This window comes from Agelaius tricolor, unplaced genomic scaffold (genome assembly GCF_023055355.1).
Source record: "Agelaius tricolor isolate 1412-34295 unplaced genomic scaffold, bAgeTri1.0.p SCAF_15, whole genome shotgun sequence".
NCBI classification, from domain to species: domain Eukaryota; kingdom Metazoa; phylum Chordata; class Aves; order Passeriformes; family Icteridae; genus Agelaius; species Agelaius tricolor.
In genome coordinates, this window is record NW_027269275.1 from 2,621,056 (window position 1) to 2,636,351 (window position 15,296).

General features: G+C 46.0%; 1 protein-coding gene across 2 annotated transcripts in view; it reads left to right on the top strand.

Annotated features, from left to right (window-relative positions):
- WTIP (WT1 interacting protein) overlaps window positions 1-4,215 on the top strand; it is an 88,380-nt gene extending 84,165 nt beyond the window's left edge. For both annotated transcript variants that reach the window (XM_071440216.1, XM_071440217.1), the window contains exon 8: window positions 118-4,215. In XM_071440216.1, coding sequence (XP_071296317.1) covers window positions 118-270 — 153 coding nt within the window. In that variant the 3' untranslated portion in view covers window positions 271-4,215. The remainder of the gene's footprint in view (window positions 1-117) is intronic.
- Window positions 4,216-15,296: the final 11,081 nt, after the last annotated feature.

A 15,296-nucleotide genomic window follows, 5' to 3' on the forward strand; every position in this document is an offset into this window, starting at 1 on the left:
TGGGGGCTGCTGGCCTTGGAGGTGGGGGAGCTCTGGGGCCCTGCAGGACAGGGCAGCAGGGCTGGGAGAGGCCTGCCTGAGTCACTCACTGAGCTGGGATGTCTCTCTTCCTTCCAGGACTGTGGCTTGCAGCTCAATGATGAGGAAGGCCATCGTTGTTACCCCCTAGAGGGCCACTTGCTCTGCCACAGCTGTCACATCAGGCGCCTTAATATCAAACTGCCATCACATCCACCTCCCAGCTACCCCATGCATGTCACAGAACTCTGAAAGACATTTCCACGATCAAAAAGCCGCTGGAAAGAAGACAAAAATCTAAAGATTACTTTCGTGTTCCTTTCAAGATGAGGTTCCAGTAATAACCATCTAAACCAGCTATTTATTTTTTGAATCAGAGGTGAGGGGTCCTTTTCTGATCTTGTACATATGCATTCTTTTATCTAAACATTTTCACTGAGACACCGTCTACTTGAACAAATAATTCACCACTAAACTGTAACTGTAAATGGCAGCATTGCTAAAAACAATGGTACAAAGGGCTGTTCTGCACTCCCTGCTCTCTTCCTTCAGTGGAGATTTCACCCGAGTAAGGAGTGTCGAATTACTTTCCAAAAGTTAGCACCTTATCATATTGCAGCAAGCATGATAAGATAAATGCTAGCATTTTAGCTAGTTTTGTTGAATTCTGGTCTTAGAGAATACTTAGATTCCAGAAGTAGGGAATAGGCAGCAAGCAGGTGTTTTAGCCAGGGCAGTTTTCAGCAAGGTTAAAGCAGGGTGTTCTGTGAAGAAGTGTCAGGCCAGCTCTCCATGCTACAGGGTCCCACAGTCATCCAAAGATTAATTATTTGGCTTGTTCAAGAAATGTGGCAAGCCTCTGATGAAAAACCCACAGTACAGAGGATTGTATCCAAAAGATTGGCACGTGCAGGGTCAGCAGTTGCAGCCCTCTGTAATTGCTGGCTGTGTAGCCATGGCTTCAAAATGCATTCCTATCAACTGGACCATTTGGCACTTACTAAAGAATTCGTCTTTCAAACCTGTTTTTTGTTCAGTAGGGTTCTATGCAAAGGTACACTTGTCTTTATACTGCTTGTTTTATCCAAGACTTCATTTGTTACCAACTGCTTCATGATTGTATGTTGAGACATTATTAAAGAGAGGCACAGTGGTTTGGTATTACCTTTTCAGCTTTGTGTTCTTTTCAAGATTACTTTTCAACTGATTATGGTGACTGTCTTCATTGGAAAGCAAAGTGCAGTATGGCAGGAATAGTAATTTAGAGAGTCAGACCATGAAACATCAGTGTTTACAACAAGTGTTAGCTGTACATAGACTGTACACACTTTCATGTTTTGCATAAGCTTTTACAGTACCCTCAGACCTCTGGGGAGAAATATATGTCTTCCATATAGGAAGTTAGATGAATCTTTTTTTATGGTTTGTTTTTACCATGTGCTGATGTTTTACATGCAAATCACACATCTGTATGTCAAAAAAATTCCTTGCATTCTCACGAGAATTGACCCAGCCTTCCTGAAGCTGCAATTTATCATTGCTGTCTTTAACTGCATTCAAAGTTACAATAAAATAAAATTCTTCAGCCCCAGAGGAAGTAGAAATACCAGAGTGGATTCTTGGCATGTGTGAATTGGGCCATTTCCATGCCAGTTCCAGCACGGCAGAATCCGCCCGATCGTTCGGAAACGGTCCCGTGTTCAATCCAGCATGCAGACTGATGGAGTGACTTATTTGGCAACACCATTGCAGTTTAGTTTCTTATGCTCCATTGACTTTTTGAAAGCCATTTGTGGTGCTCTTGAAAAGCACAAAGAGCATCCAATGGCCACTAATTCCTAAGTGGAATAATTAACTCCCTTAACAGAACTTTTTGATAGTCTGGAATTTCCTTATGAGGAAAGGTGGGGGAAGGGGAACAGGAAAAATTCCTGAGAACTATTTTTTCTGTTAGTAAGGAACAAAAAGGATGCTTTCTGAACTTCTGCCAGACTTCCATTGGCCTAGATTAACCTGTCCTACTGAAGACTCCTGGGCAAAGTAATTTTGTAGTTAATATGTATCAGTTTGTAATTAACATGTTTAATGCGAATGCCAGGATTTGAAGCAACTTGAGTGCAGTCAGTGCCCCATTTCTGCACTGTGGCCCAAGAGGCCTGGCCTGCAGGTGAGAGGCCAGGGGTGCACCTGCACTTCTGCATTTGCAGACACTCCCTCTGTGTCCATAGTCAGCAGCCCAGCCTCAGCAGGAAGTGGAATTACACGTGCCAGCAAATGCTGGAGAAAGGGGAAAAAATGTCTCAAACTGGATTGTATGACCAGGTCAATTCCTTCAGGTTACTACAAACATGGAAGGTGCCAGAGCTTCAGGATAAACTTTTAGCATCAGCTGCAATGGAGTGCATTTTCCATTGCAGGAGGGTGCTGTGGGCCACATTTAGCTTTGAGGCATTTTCACTTGCATGTCTTTACATGCAGTCTTTGCCCAGATTAAGAAATCATTAAAATACATAGAGGAGGTTTGGGTATGTTCCTGGGAACAAATAACAGTTACTTGCTGAACTGGAAAAATGCTTTTCTCTACCAGTAGAGAAGCAAAACCTTCACACTGACAGTGGGCAGAGCTGGAGCTGACTTACCCTGGCATTCAGCCCATCCTCTGCCAGCACCTTCCTGAACACTTGGCCTCCATCAGGGCATCAGTTTAAGTTTCCAGCATACTTTCTAAGGGCCAGCACACTTTCAAACATGTACATGCCAGACCATTTCTTCATGTTTTGTTCAAAATGATCATCCTGTAGAACAGAATAATATTTCATTTCATTTGACATGCTGATTTTTCAGTCTCTTGTAGTTCTGTGCAGTTCTGATCTGTTAAGTGTCACCATGGTAAAAATTCTGAAAGGTAATATGTCAATATAGAATAAGCAATTTGTTTAAAACCAGAAAGCAGCAGCTGTTGTTCTAGTATTTTCTATAGACAGATGCATTCCATTACTGTATTACAAAGTGCAGCTTTGCTTTTCCAGCATTTACTATAAAAACTGGGGCTTGAGTGAGATTTGCCAGGTTTGGTTGGGGTTTTTTTTTTTTCAAATCAAAGAGAAAAATAAAATCAAACCTAAAATAATGATGTGCTGTACTCTTTAGTGCTAGTGACAGTTTCTGCACATTTTACCTCCTGCCTGGGGAATAATGTAAATGAGAACTCTCATTTTAATGATTTTCTTACAGAATATTCTTACATTAACTCAGTTCAACACAGATGAAAACTTCCTAAGTCCATTTTACAGTGCAGTTGTTCTTCAGAAGCAGTTACTGTACTTTCAGAATATTTCCATAAAGTCACATCAATAACAACCTGCTCTCATTTGCATCAGGGCTGCCCCTCCCACCTGGGAGGGGAATCCTCCCCAGCCCCTCCACAGGAGCTGCTGCAGGGTCCCTCCCACCCAAGGGCGAGTTCCAAAGAAAGGACCAAAATCATCCTTTGAAAACAAAAGAATGCACTCAGAGAATGGAGCTTACACAGAGAGTTTGTTGGGGTTTCTTTCCTTTTCCTTTTACTTGTGTGCACGTGTGTGTATATATTTTGTAAGGTGGAGCTTCAAAAGGAAAACGTGGTTAGAGGAACTCTTTAAGACCAGAAATTCCAGAGTAGTAAAGTAAACCAAAGCTCTAAAGGAAACAAAAGCTGCTTTCTTGTGTTTCAAGAAAAGTTTAAAAGTTTGTGATTCATCCTGTAACTAATGCCGTAACTAGAGTATATAATTTGACTTAAATTAAGTTTTCATTTGAGAAATATTTTCATTTTCTTTAAAAGAATATAGTTTTCTTCCAAGAACTTGGACCAACGTTGATTTTTATTTTGTAGGAAATATATGAATTCCCAGTTTGTATATCATGTAACTAGTTTACATGCTGAAAATATACATTAGTTAACTATTTTTGTATATATATATCTTTGTAAAACCTTTCAATGTGCTTCTGTCTTTTAGTCTTTAGAGTTACTTGTGGTTTTGTGTTTCAGTGTTTGATTCCCTTGATTGTTGAAGAAAAAATTGGGAAATGTAGATTTATTTATCTAAAGAAGAAGCTACTTGCTATCATCTTAAGTTATTTAATATTAAAGTCAGAAGTTTCATTTAACCTTAGATGCTATAATCTGCTTTTTTCAATAAAGACATTTTGTAGTTATCTCTGGCTTTGTAGTCTGTTGCATGTAAGTATTTTATTTCATCTAGGTGGGCATTAAAACCTTTTTAAAACAATTAAAACAATATTCATCAAGCATTAAAACAATTTTCAGGAACCCTTGTATGCCTACAGAAATGCCTAACTGATATTAATTGATTGCAGCTGCATTCATGAAAGATTTTGGTCCTCTAGTGCAAGTGTTACTAATTAAGGTCTAAAATGTGCCCACAGCTAACGTTCTGCAGCTGCACTTAGAAAAGAATTTAGTCACTCTGGCACTTTTTAATTAAGCTTTAACCAGTCTGGCTAGTTCACATGTCGGACAGTCAGTATTGAGGAACACTTCCTTTTCAAAACTCTCATTATTTTTTGGAGTGTTCCACAAGAGAAATATTTGCCTGGGCTATGAACTTAGCTCGAAGCACTTGGATCTCGGTTTGGGGAATTTTCTCTATATTCTTGCTAAGTCACAGTAATCCAGAAACTGTGGCCAGAGCTCTGATAGGATCAAAGAGATGCATGTTTGTCTGTTTTGCCCTTGTGAAGCTTTTTGCCACGTTCCTGTCTCCAGTTTCATGGCACAGATGGGAGCCTGGTCACATTTACCTTGCCCAGGCCGTGTCCTGCAGGAGCAGCTGTGTCCATTGGGCAGGAGGTGCCTTGTCTCCAGCTGGCCAGGGGAGAGGACAGCAGAGCTCCTTCCTTGTTTCCTCATGGTCAGTGTCCTTCCTTTCCATCAGGCTGGGCAGGCTGCTCTGGTGAATGTTCTTCCCTGCACTGAGGGGCACACATCAAACACTCACAAGCTGCTCTTGGGGTGTGCAGCCACCCTCCCATCAGAGGGGCCTCTGCAGCTCTGCCACCCTGGCTTGGCCAAGCACAAATGACTTCACAGCTGGAAAAGAAACTTCCTGGAGGTTTTCCCACAACGGCTATTTTGGCAAATTTTCTTCTGCACAGTCAGAATGGAAAGAGTTACAGATGCCACAATTGTTTTAGGGACAGTCTGCACTTTGGTGCTTTGAAACAGATGTACCATACTTCTGCAGGGCCTTCATATACATGCTATTTTCTCACTCATTATTTTCAAAAATTCATTCAAAATGAGCAATCCATGCCCTCCTTGAAGGAAAAAAAAAGGCACAAAGACTGGCCAACTCAAAGCATTTTAGCAGGGCCTTACAACATGGGTGACACAAATGTACTTAATAAAAATTGAGGACATCTTAATGCAGCAGGAATTTACACCAACTCATAACCAACTGACTGAAAAGAACAGAGTACTTAAAAACCTCAACTGTTCCATGTGGGCCTCTGAGCAGAAAGCACAGACTGGAGAAATGAACACTGGTTCATGTCAGGGTGGGTGTGAGTCAGGCCCTGGCTCCTGGGGAGCACCACCAAAGGCTGCAGTGCTGGGTCCCTGGCACTCTGCTGGGTCCCTGGCATGGCAGTCAGCCACAGCCTGTGTGTTCTGGCACTCTTGAACCCCAAGGTTGCTAAACCTGGCGTGCAGATGATTTGGGAGGGCTTGGCCAGCCCTGTTCTCATCAGCCACCCCCAGGGCTGCAGCCCTCACCTTGCAGCTACTGCACAGAACCAGGATGTTGCCAGGTCATCCCAGGACTGAGCCAGAGACATGGAAACTGTTAGGAATGTGTGAACTAGGCTGGTGAGGCTGTCTTCAGTCCCCACAGTTCATAGAATAAATGAGGATGGACAATAAATAACTAAATAAATAAATATATCATTTGATGCAACACCTCACCATCAACATACAGACACAGAGCCAAATATGTGTGTGTACACAAATATAGAATTGTTTAGGTTGGCAAAGACCTCTAAGATCATTGAGTCCAACCATTAACACAGCACAGCCAAGGCCACTACTAAGCCATGTCCCCAAATGCCACATCCACACATCTTTTCTATCCACCCAGGGATAGTTATGCCAATGCTTGACAACCTGTTCTGTGAAGACATTTTCCCTGTTATCCTACCTAAACCACATCTAGCACAACTTGAAGTTATTTCCTCTTGTCCTGTCCCTGTTCCCTGGGAGCAGAGCCCAACACTCCCCAGCTGTGCCCTCCTGGCAGGAGTTGTGCAGAGCCACAAGGTCCCCCTGAGCCTCCTTTGCTCCAGCTCCCTCAGCCTCTCCTGGTGCTCCAGCCCCTTCCCCAGCTCTGTTCCCTTCCCCTCCAGGTCTTTCCTGTAGCTGGGGTCCCATAGCTGAGCACAGCATTCCGGGTGTGACCTCAGCAGCACCAAGGACAAGGTGACAATCCCTGCCCTGGTGCTGAAGCCCAGCTGGGCACTCCTGGGCTCATGTCCAGCCACTGTCACCAGCACCCCCAAAGCCTTTCCCTCTGCAGATTTCCAGCCCCTCTGCCCCAGATGTTGCTGTGCAGGGGGTGGTTGTGACCCAAGGACAGGACCCAGCATTTTCCCTTGTTGACCCTCACACCGAAGGCCTCAGCCCATCCATCAGCCTGTCCTGATCCCTCAGCACAGCCTTCTACTCCAGCAGGTCAACGCTCCCACCCAACCTGATGCCATCATTGGGTTTAGCTGAATTTGCTAAAACTGTGACCCCAGTTGGTGCAACCAGCCTCATGCTTGGGGCAGCGTGCAGATAAGAAAATTTGAAGGAGGAACTACTAAGCAACATCTGGAAATAGTGAACAAGAGCTACCAGACATGGAGAAGGAGACATCAGTCTTCACTGGGTGTCTAAGCTGGACATGAAAATGTCACTCTCTAAATAGAGGGCATTGGTTTCTGGAATAAATTGCAGGTCACTCCTCAGCCACCATTACTGGGTTCATCAGCAGATGATTTATGTATTTTAAAAGCTATGGGTTTCACTGTAACTTCTGATAAAACTCCAGAAGACAAAAAAATATTTCTTCCCGTTCAAAATTTGAGATCCTATCATAGAGCTTGATACAATTCCATCTCCTTACGCTTTGAGACAGCAAACCCAAGTTCCCATGTTGTTTAAGAGCAATCTCCTGTCTGCAGTACCTGCACTGCCCTGTGCTGTCACTTTCTGTCCCATCTGAAGACAATACACAGCATTAGACAGCATAAATCACTGTGCTCACACAAAGAGCACAGGAGAAGGACAAGCTGAAAACTGTACAAAAAGGGAGAAACCATGAGGAGATCTGGTTTTCCAGAAGTGATAAAGTACCTATCCAGCAACACATTTAAGAGCAAATTCTTAAAGGCTTGCATCACAGCTGAAAAAAGAAATCCTCAACCCCCCTCATTTGTGTGTACATGTCTGGAAAGCCATTGCCTTGGAGAACAAGGTCTGCTTTGGTTAGTCACAGCAATTCAGGCAGTTAAGTGGACTATCCAAAAAACCCCATGTTCATTAAATCTTTGGCACATTGAAACTATTGCAGGAATGTTAAAGCCAAATGATCAGTTAATTACAAGGCAAATGAAAGCCAGAGACACCCTCAGTGGCTGCCCTGGGAAGGGAACAGTGACACCACAGCTGCCACACGGTGACAGCAGGGCTGGCACTGCTGGCCCTGGCACTCTGCTGGGTCCTGCTGCCTGCCAGTGCTCGGGGCACTGGGACACGACAGGAAATCCCTGCATCAAGTTGCGCCTTGTGCCATCTCAGCTTTGCAGCTGAAGACTTTGTGAGTCACATGCAACAAGCATATCAGAGGGAAAAGAAGCAGTGATGAATTCTGCTCTGGAGGGTCAGGTGTTGGGGGGCTCTGGTCTCACCTCGGTGTCTTGACCAGAAGTTCTCAAAGCTCATGCATTATGGATGGATACACAACAGAGTAGGGCAGAAGATGAAAGTGGCCTGTGTGGCAGGGTGCAGTGCCAAGCAGAGGAAAACAAGAGTTATCTGCAGTACCTGCAAGCCACATGTTTAACTGCACTTACCTGTATCAGTGGACATGGATCCCAATTTTATTTTTTTTCACAGAGCTTCTTCAGGAAAGATCAGGACAGGCTGATGGATGGGCTGAGGCCTTCGGTGTGAGGGCCAACAAGGGAAAATGCTGGGTCCTGTCCTTGGGTCACAACCACCCCCTGCACAGCAACATCTGGGGCAGAGGGGCTGGAAATCTGCAGAGGGAAAGGTTTTGGTAAGAGGCAAGAGAAGGGGCTGGTGTCCTGCACCAGGCACTGCTGCCTGACTCCCAGAAGGATGGTGGTGACACCCCTGCACACATGGCTCTGCCTGGGCTCACCTAGGAGCTCATCCTTTTTCTCACCTCTTCCTATGTCAGAAAAGGAATAGGGGAATAAAGCATCACAGCTTTCTGCACCATTTACTGTCCATCCCTTGTCAGGGCATTTCCCAGCAAGGAAGAGGAAGCAGCTGGCTGGGCACAAGGCTGAGGCTCTCAGCACAGTGTCACTGTCACACAGGAGTCCTTCTGTAAAAATGGCCACTCTTGGTCCAACAAACATTATGGCCACTTTAGACACATTCTACTGCTTCTAGTGACATCTTATCTTGTAGAATGATTCATTTGCTACCTACATTCCTCACCCATAAATGTTACAGCTGCAGTTTCTTTGTCTTGTGGTTCTTTTATCACCCCAATACACTGTAGTTAATGGTAAAAGTGACAGACATGCAACTGTATCTAGATCTGCCTTTGCTTGGCTATTTCATTCTCTATTTAAAAGAAAATATTTGTAACCTTTTTTTAAAATTACTTTCCTTGCAATCAGCTGCTAGCTGCTCACCTACCCACAGTAAATTTTCAAATCTCTAGGTAAAAACTTCTTTTTTAAAGCCAGAAAACCCTATTTTTAAAATTAATAAATGTACTGACAGTTAATATATAACTGGCTCATCATTTTCCAGAAGCCACATCAGCATGGGGAAAAATTAACAAAAATATCTGTATGGAAGAATCCATGAATGCCCCTGAAAAGGAGCAGAAGTCCTTAAAGAATGTGTAATTCAAACAATCAGAAAAAAAGGAAGGTGGAGCAAGACAAAGTTTTCTTTTAATGTTTCTTGGATAAGGCCTTGAGCAACCTGATGTAGTGGGATGTGTCCCTGCACATGGCAGGGGGGCTGGGACTGGATGATCTTTAAGGTCTATTCCAACCCCTAAAATTCTGTGATTCCCATTTCATTCTGCAGCATACAGAAAAAACCCTGCTAAACCAAAGGCTCTGGCAGCCACCAGACAATGCTTTGATAAAAAATGATGTATTTCAGGGTAAAATGTAGCTGATGTTTTTTTCCCCTGCATTAATCATGATATCTTCAGAGGTGAAATATTTTCCTTTGCTGATGAGCCAAAAGATAGTGTGAAGTTAGGCAGCTACTGCACTGCAGTCAGTAGTTTCCATATCACCTTTCCCAAAAGTTTTATGGCTTTATTGGCACTTGGGTCCAAGGATCTCCTGCAGCAGGAATTTGCTTGCAGGCTTAGCAGGCCCAGTCAGGGAGGACAAAGGAGGGGGAACCACAGGCTGGTGTTTTCCTTGAGCTGGATCCTCAACTGCAGCCTTGTGTGTGAAGGTGCAGCCCAGAGAGAGCAGCAGTGCAGGGAGGCTGCTGCAGTGCTCAGCAGTGCTCCTGTGTGGAACAGGACAGACAGGGCTGGGTGTGCTGTGCCAGCTGCCCCTGGCTGTGAGGAACAGCAGAGCTCTCTTGAGGTGGTGCATGAGCAGTCTCTGTGTGCTTTGTCCACATTCTCTGCAGTTTTCATCACTGCATGTTGTCCCTTGTATCTGCTTGTGAAGAGAGCAGAGGTTTTGTTGGTCCTTACAGTGCCTCCCACTTCAAAAGAGCCCCAATCCCAAATATTGAACTCACTGCAAATACTGTACTCAATATATACAACTAAAGATCCCACATGTGGAGGTGTAAGTGGGCTGAAGGGCTCCTGTGTGCAAAATTCTCCTTTTAGAGGGAAGCTGGTCACATCAGATCCACAGACAAAGGGTTACAGAGCATTTTACATGTTTCCCAATATTACTCCTCAGGGGCAGATGATAACACCACTTACATTTCCTCTCACTGTGTGACAGTAGTTACTCCTCACTCCCTCTCCAGCTGAAGTGTACCAGATTTCTTGTTTTCCAGGAGGAAATTCTCCCTGTCTGAGCTGCAGATCCACACCCAAGCACAGGCAGCAGAGGCAATGCCCACTGTGGCCATGGCAGGGCACAGCCTGGGGCCAGGCCATGGCCAGAGATGGGGACCAGACTGTGGGGCTGCTGTGGGGGTTCAGGATGCTGCCCCACAGCCTCCCCCAACAAAGCACAGCTCTGCAAGCACAGCAAGATGAGCCCTCCTGGGGTTTGCTGTGTTTGGGTCTTGGGTGGAAGAAAAAAGCTGCAGCAAATAGAACTAAAGTAAAGGTGGACAAAAGGTGGGAGAGCCAGAGGTGACCCAGCCTGGGGCTGGACTGAGGTGGTCATTGCTGGGCTCAGCTGGTCACTGCTCAGCCTCCTGCATGGTGCCAAGTGCACCAACTTTGAAGGACATGGAAACGTCACCAGAGGCTTTTCCAGCAGAAATACCAAAGTTATTTCAGAGCAGATCCCCTTGAGGAGCATCCTGCATCCTCCCCAGTGCTTCCTGGTGTGCCCAGCAGAGCCAGCTACCAAAGTGAGCACTGGAGAGGCAAGAACAGCACCTCCAGCTCCTCTCCTCCTCTGCCAAAGTGCCTGGGAGCTGAGGGCCAGCACAAGAACTCAGGGAGCCCTCGAGGCTGCGTGAGGAACCCTCAGAGCTCTGTGGGCTCCTGCCTGAGGAGATCAGCCATGGTTATCTGGGACACCATGGAGTGTGTGAGGAACCCTCAGAGCTCTGTGGGCTCCTGTCTCAGGAGATCAGCCATGGTTATCTGGGACACCATGGAGTGTGTGAGGGACCATGGAGTGTGTGAGGGACTCTCAGAGCTCTGTGGGTTCCTGTCTGAGGAGATTCAGCCATGGTTATCTGGGACACCCTGAGTGTCCCCAGGCTGTGTGAGGGACCCTCAGAGCTCTGTGAGTTCCTGCCTGAGGAGATCAGCCATGGTTATCTGGGACACCATGGAGTGTGTGAGGGACCAGGCTGTGTGAGGGACCCTCAGAGCTCTCTGGGTTCCTGTCTGAGGAGATCAGCCATGGTTATCTGGGACACCCTGAGTGTCCCCAGGCTGTGTGAGGGACCCTCAGAGCTCTGTGGGTTCCTGCCTGAGGAGATCAGCCATGGTTATCTGGGACACCATGGAGTGTGTGAGGGACCATGGAGTGTGTGAGGAACCCTCAGAGCTCTGTGGGTTCCTGCCTGAGGAGATCAGCCATGGTTATCTGGGACACCATGGAGTGTGTGAGGGACCCTCAGAGCTCTGTGGGTTCCTGTCTGAGGAGATCAGCCATGGTTATCTGGGACACCCTGAGTGTCCCCAGGCTGTGTGAGGGACCCTCAGAGCTCTGTGAGTTCCTGCCTGAGGAGATCAGCCATGGTTATCTGGGACACCATGGAGTGTGTGAGGGACCAGGCTGTGTGAGGGACCCTCAGAGCTCTCTGGGTTCCTGTCTGAGGAGATCAGCCATGGTTATCTGGGACACCCTGAGTGTCCCCAGGCTGTGTGAGGGACCCTCAGAGCTCTGTGGGTTCCTGCCTGAGGAGATCAGCCATGGTTATCTGGGACACCATGGAGTGTGTGAGGGACCATGGAGTGTGTGAGGAACCCTCAGAGCTCTGTGGGTTCCTGCCTGAGGAGATCAGCCATGGTTATCTGGGACACCATGGAGTGTGTGAGGGACCCTCAGAGCTCTGTGGGTTCCTGTCTGAGGAGATCAGCCATGGTTATCTGGGACACCCTGAGTATCTCCACACTGTGAACTGCAGTGACCTCTGCTGAGCCCCCCCCCACAGCAAGGCCAGGTTTATCTGGGTAGCTATCTCATTTCTTTTTTTTTTTTTCCATTTTTTGATAGTAGAAGTTTCTGGAAGTCACTAAAAATAAGTTTGTTTGGGTTTTTAAGGCTGATTCAAACATATTTGTGTCGTCTTTCAAGATAGCACCTCCCCCTTGCGCCTACTTGACAACAGATTTGTCAGTCATGAAGAATGCTCTGTATGCACAGAAATATCTCGGGTTACTTTTCCCATAATCAAAAGAAAACAAATCCCAGAGCAGCCCTGGCAGCCACTTCCGGCCAGCACTGCTGCCCCCCCTGAGACACATCAGGCTCAGCTGCTGCCTTCAGAGGGCAAACAGGGGAATTTGCTTCCAATATAAAATTAGACACTGAAACAAACTGACTTCCTCCCCCCCTCCAAAAAAACCAAAAAAACCTTCAAAAAAACCAAAGAAAAAACCCCAACAAACAAACAAAAAACAACAACAAACAAACAACAACAACAACAAAACAACAACAAAAAAAAAAAAAAAAGAAAAAAGAAACCAACTAATAAAAAACCCCTGGAACAAAACCCCAGACTCCAGCCCAGCTGCTTCTCCACGAAGGATATCCCAAGGCATCAGTTAGATGTGAGTGAGTGTGTGAGTGCTTGGCTGGACAAGGCAGCACTGCGGTTCTGTCCTGCCCTGCCCTGCTCCAGGGCTGGCTGCTGCTCCTGGCAGGAGCTGGCAGCCCCCAGCACCCTGTGAGCAGTGCTGGCCCAGCTCAGCTTCCAGGGTGCCCCCTGCCACTGCCTGCTCCCAAAAGGCCCTTCCTGATTACAGAGGATTGGCATTTAGAAGGAACTGCAACGTTTTTTACCTCATTATCCTCCTTTAAATCCCTCCCTAATACCTTCATCTGCTGCTATGGTTAAATGAATGTTGCCAGTTTGAGATGGTAACATGCTATGGCTACAACCTGTGTCTACCTATCCCACTTAAATTTGGACAGTGAATTTGAGAGAAAAAACCCTGTTTTTAATTACAAGAAAGACAGTCTTGCAACTCTACAAGTTTAAAAGTAATCACCAGTAAATCTTTCAGTATTGCCAAAATCTTGACCTAATGTAATAGCAGTTCTGCTATATGAAGAATTTTTCTACCTAGTACTGAAAGCTGCCCTTATTAAAAATGGAAAATGTAAAATGAAAAAAAAATCTATCACAGCCATCCTTAGCAGTACCACTCCTGCAGTGGGTTTACATTGCTAGGTATAAATTAAAGAGATTCCATAGGCAGTTTGCAATAATTTACTCAATTAGCCTTTTGCTTTCCCTGTCCATTTTATGTAACATTGGTGAGAAAATTGCTGGCTGCTATCTGGAATTGTTGAGGAAAGCTTCTGGAATGCTTTGCATTCCTGTGCTGGGGACCTTAGCAGAGCCCAGTGCCGGCACTGCTGGGTCTGCAGGGTCAGATGAGTCACTGCAGCGTCTCCTTTTCACGTCTGATCAACTGTGCAAAATCCTGGGGACAAATACTCCTGCACATTACTCTTATGTCCTGGGGATCTTCATTCAAAACCATTCAGAGAAAACAAGCATGAAACAAGGCTGCAAAGTGACATCATTTAAGAATTTCAGCAGAGTTACAAAAAACATCTGGGGGCCTAAACCAGCCTTTTGCTACCCACATACAGTACCCAGCACAATGGAGACCTCATGTATTACTGTGCCCCTGGACTTAGTGGCTTAATAAATAATTTCAGCAGACCTGCTAATTCATTGGATGTCTCTAGGCCTCTTTCCTTAAATATATGTATCATCACACTGGATGTGCCACCATGGAAATGTAAAATAAATGTTCTGTATCATCACATTTGTTGGTGTGGAGTTGCACAAATTTCACCCCAGAGAGCTCTGGAAAAGAAGAAAATTACAGTAGCTTCAATCACAATAAAATATTCAGAAGGTGAAGCTCAAACACATAAAGGATTCCAGTTGTGAAAGGTTTTTCACTGCTGTTCACTGTGAAGAAATACCCAGAGGCACCACTGAGCATTGTCAAACCCCTGCTGCATCAGCCTTTATGTATGCAGGATTCCACAAACCACTACACTGGGGTTTTATATTCATGTTTAAGCCAAAACCTAGTTCTTGTTCTTTGCTAATGAGACGGGAAGGGCATGGGCAGGGAAATGTTCTGACACCAGAGTATGGCAAAGAGCAAGGAGAGAAGACGGTGCCAAAGGAAAACACCTGCCTGTCTTTAATTTGGAGACAAATTGCTTCTCAGGGCTGGGTTTCATGAAAAACAGCAGCTGAGCACAGCTCCTGTTGGCCTTGGCAAAGTCACAGCCTGGGGACACAGCCAGGTCTTGGGACAACTTAATCCTCTCAAAGCTCTTGGTCCACGAGCAAAGCTTGGTGCAAGTCCCCAGCCCACCCCACAGGACACTTGAGGATCACCAGGAGTCAGGGACAGACCCCTGCCCTGTGCCCCTGGCAGAGTGGACACCCCTCTCCTGACCACCCTCGTGTCCCATGGGGAGCACTGTGTGCCTCCAAGCAGCAGGAGCATTTGGAGAGGTCTGGAGCAGAATTACACAGCCAGGCTCTCCCTTATGTGTTCATGTCCCCTAAGCAAAGAGCAGCAATGCTGCAGCAGTCACAGCCCTTCACCAGCCCCTGTGGTGGGCTGCATGCCTACCCCAGCTCCACACAGATAAGAGTGTCTGCAGCCAGGGACAAGCTTACATAATTAAAATGCCTTCACTCCTTGATTTCTTAACTTTCAAAAAGATGATACTGAGGTGGAGGTGTGAAAACACAAAAGCCTTTCCATTTGAGAATCGCCCACTTCCCAACTTTTGAAATCCTTGTGTACAGGACACTGCAGAATGCCATACAGCCACCTAGTGCTGGAAAAAAATCACTTCCCCACATCTGGGGCTGTCCTCTGCAGTCCCACAAGTGCAGTGGAGACCAAGTGTCCAGCAAGGAGGAACAAAAGCCAAGTCTCTGCAAAAGTCATGATGCACTTCCAGCTATGGACAGCAGCAAGTCTGAGAACAAAACTGATGAGCTGCCCACAGGAAACAGCTTTTATCCCAATAAAGACAGGGAAAGGCATCCCACAGATGACACAACTGTGGCTTCTGCTATCTGTGGCACATCTCCTCAGCACTCTGGGTTAGGCTCAGTAATAAGCAGATCTGCCTCTTTTCAAGGGTGC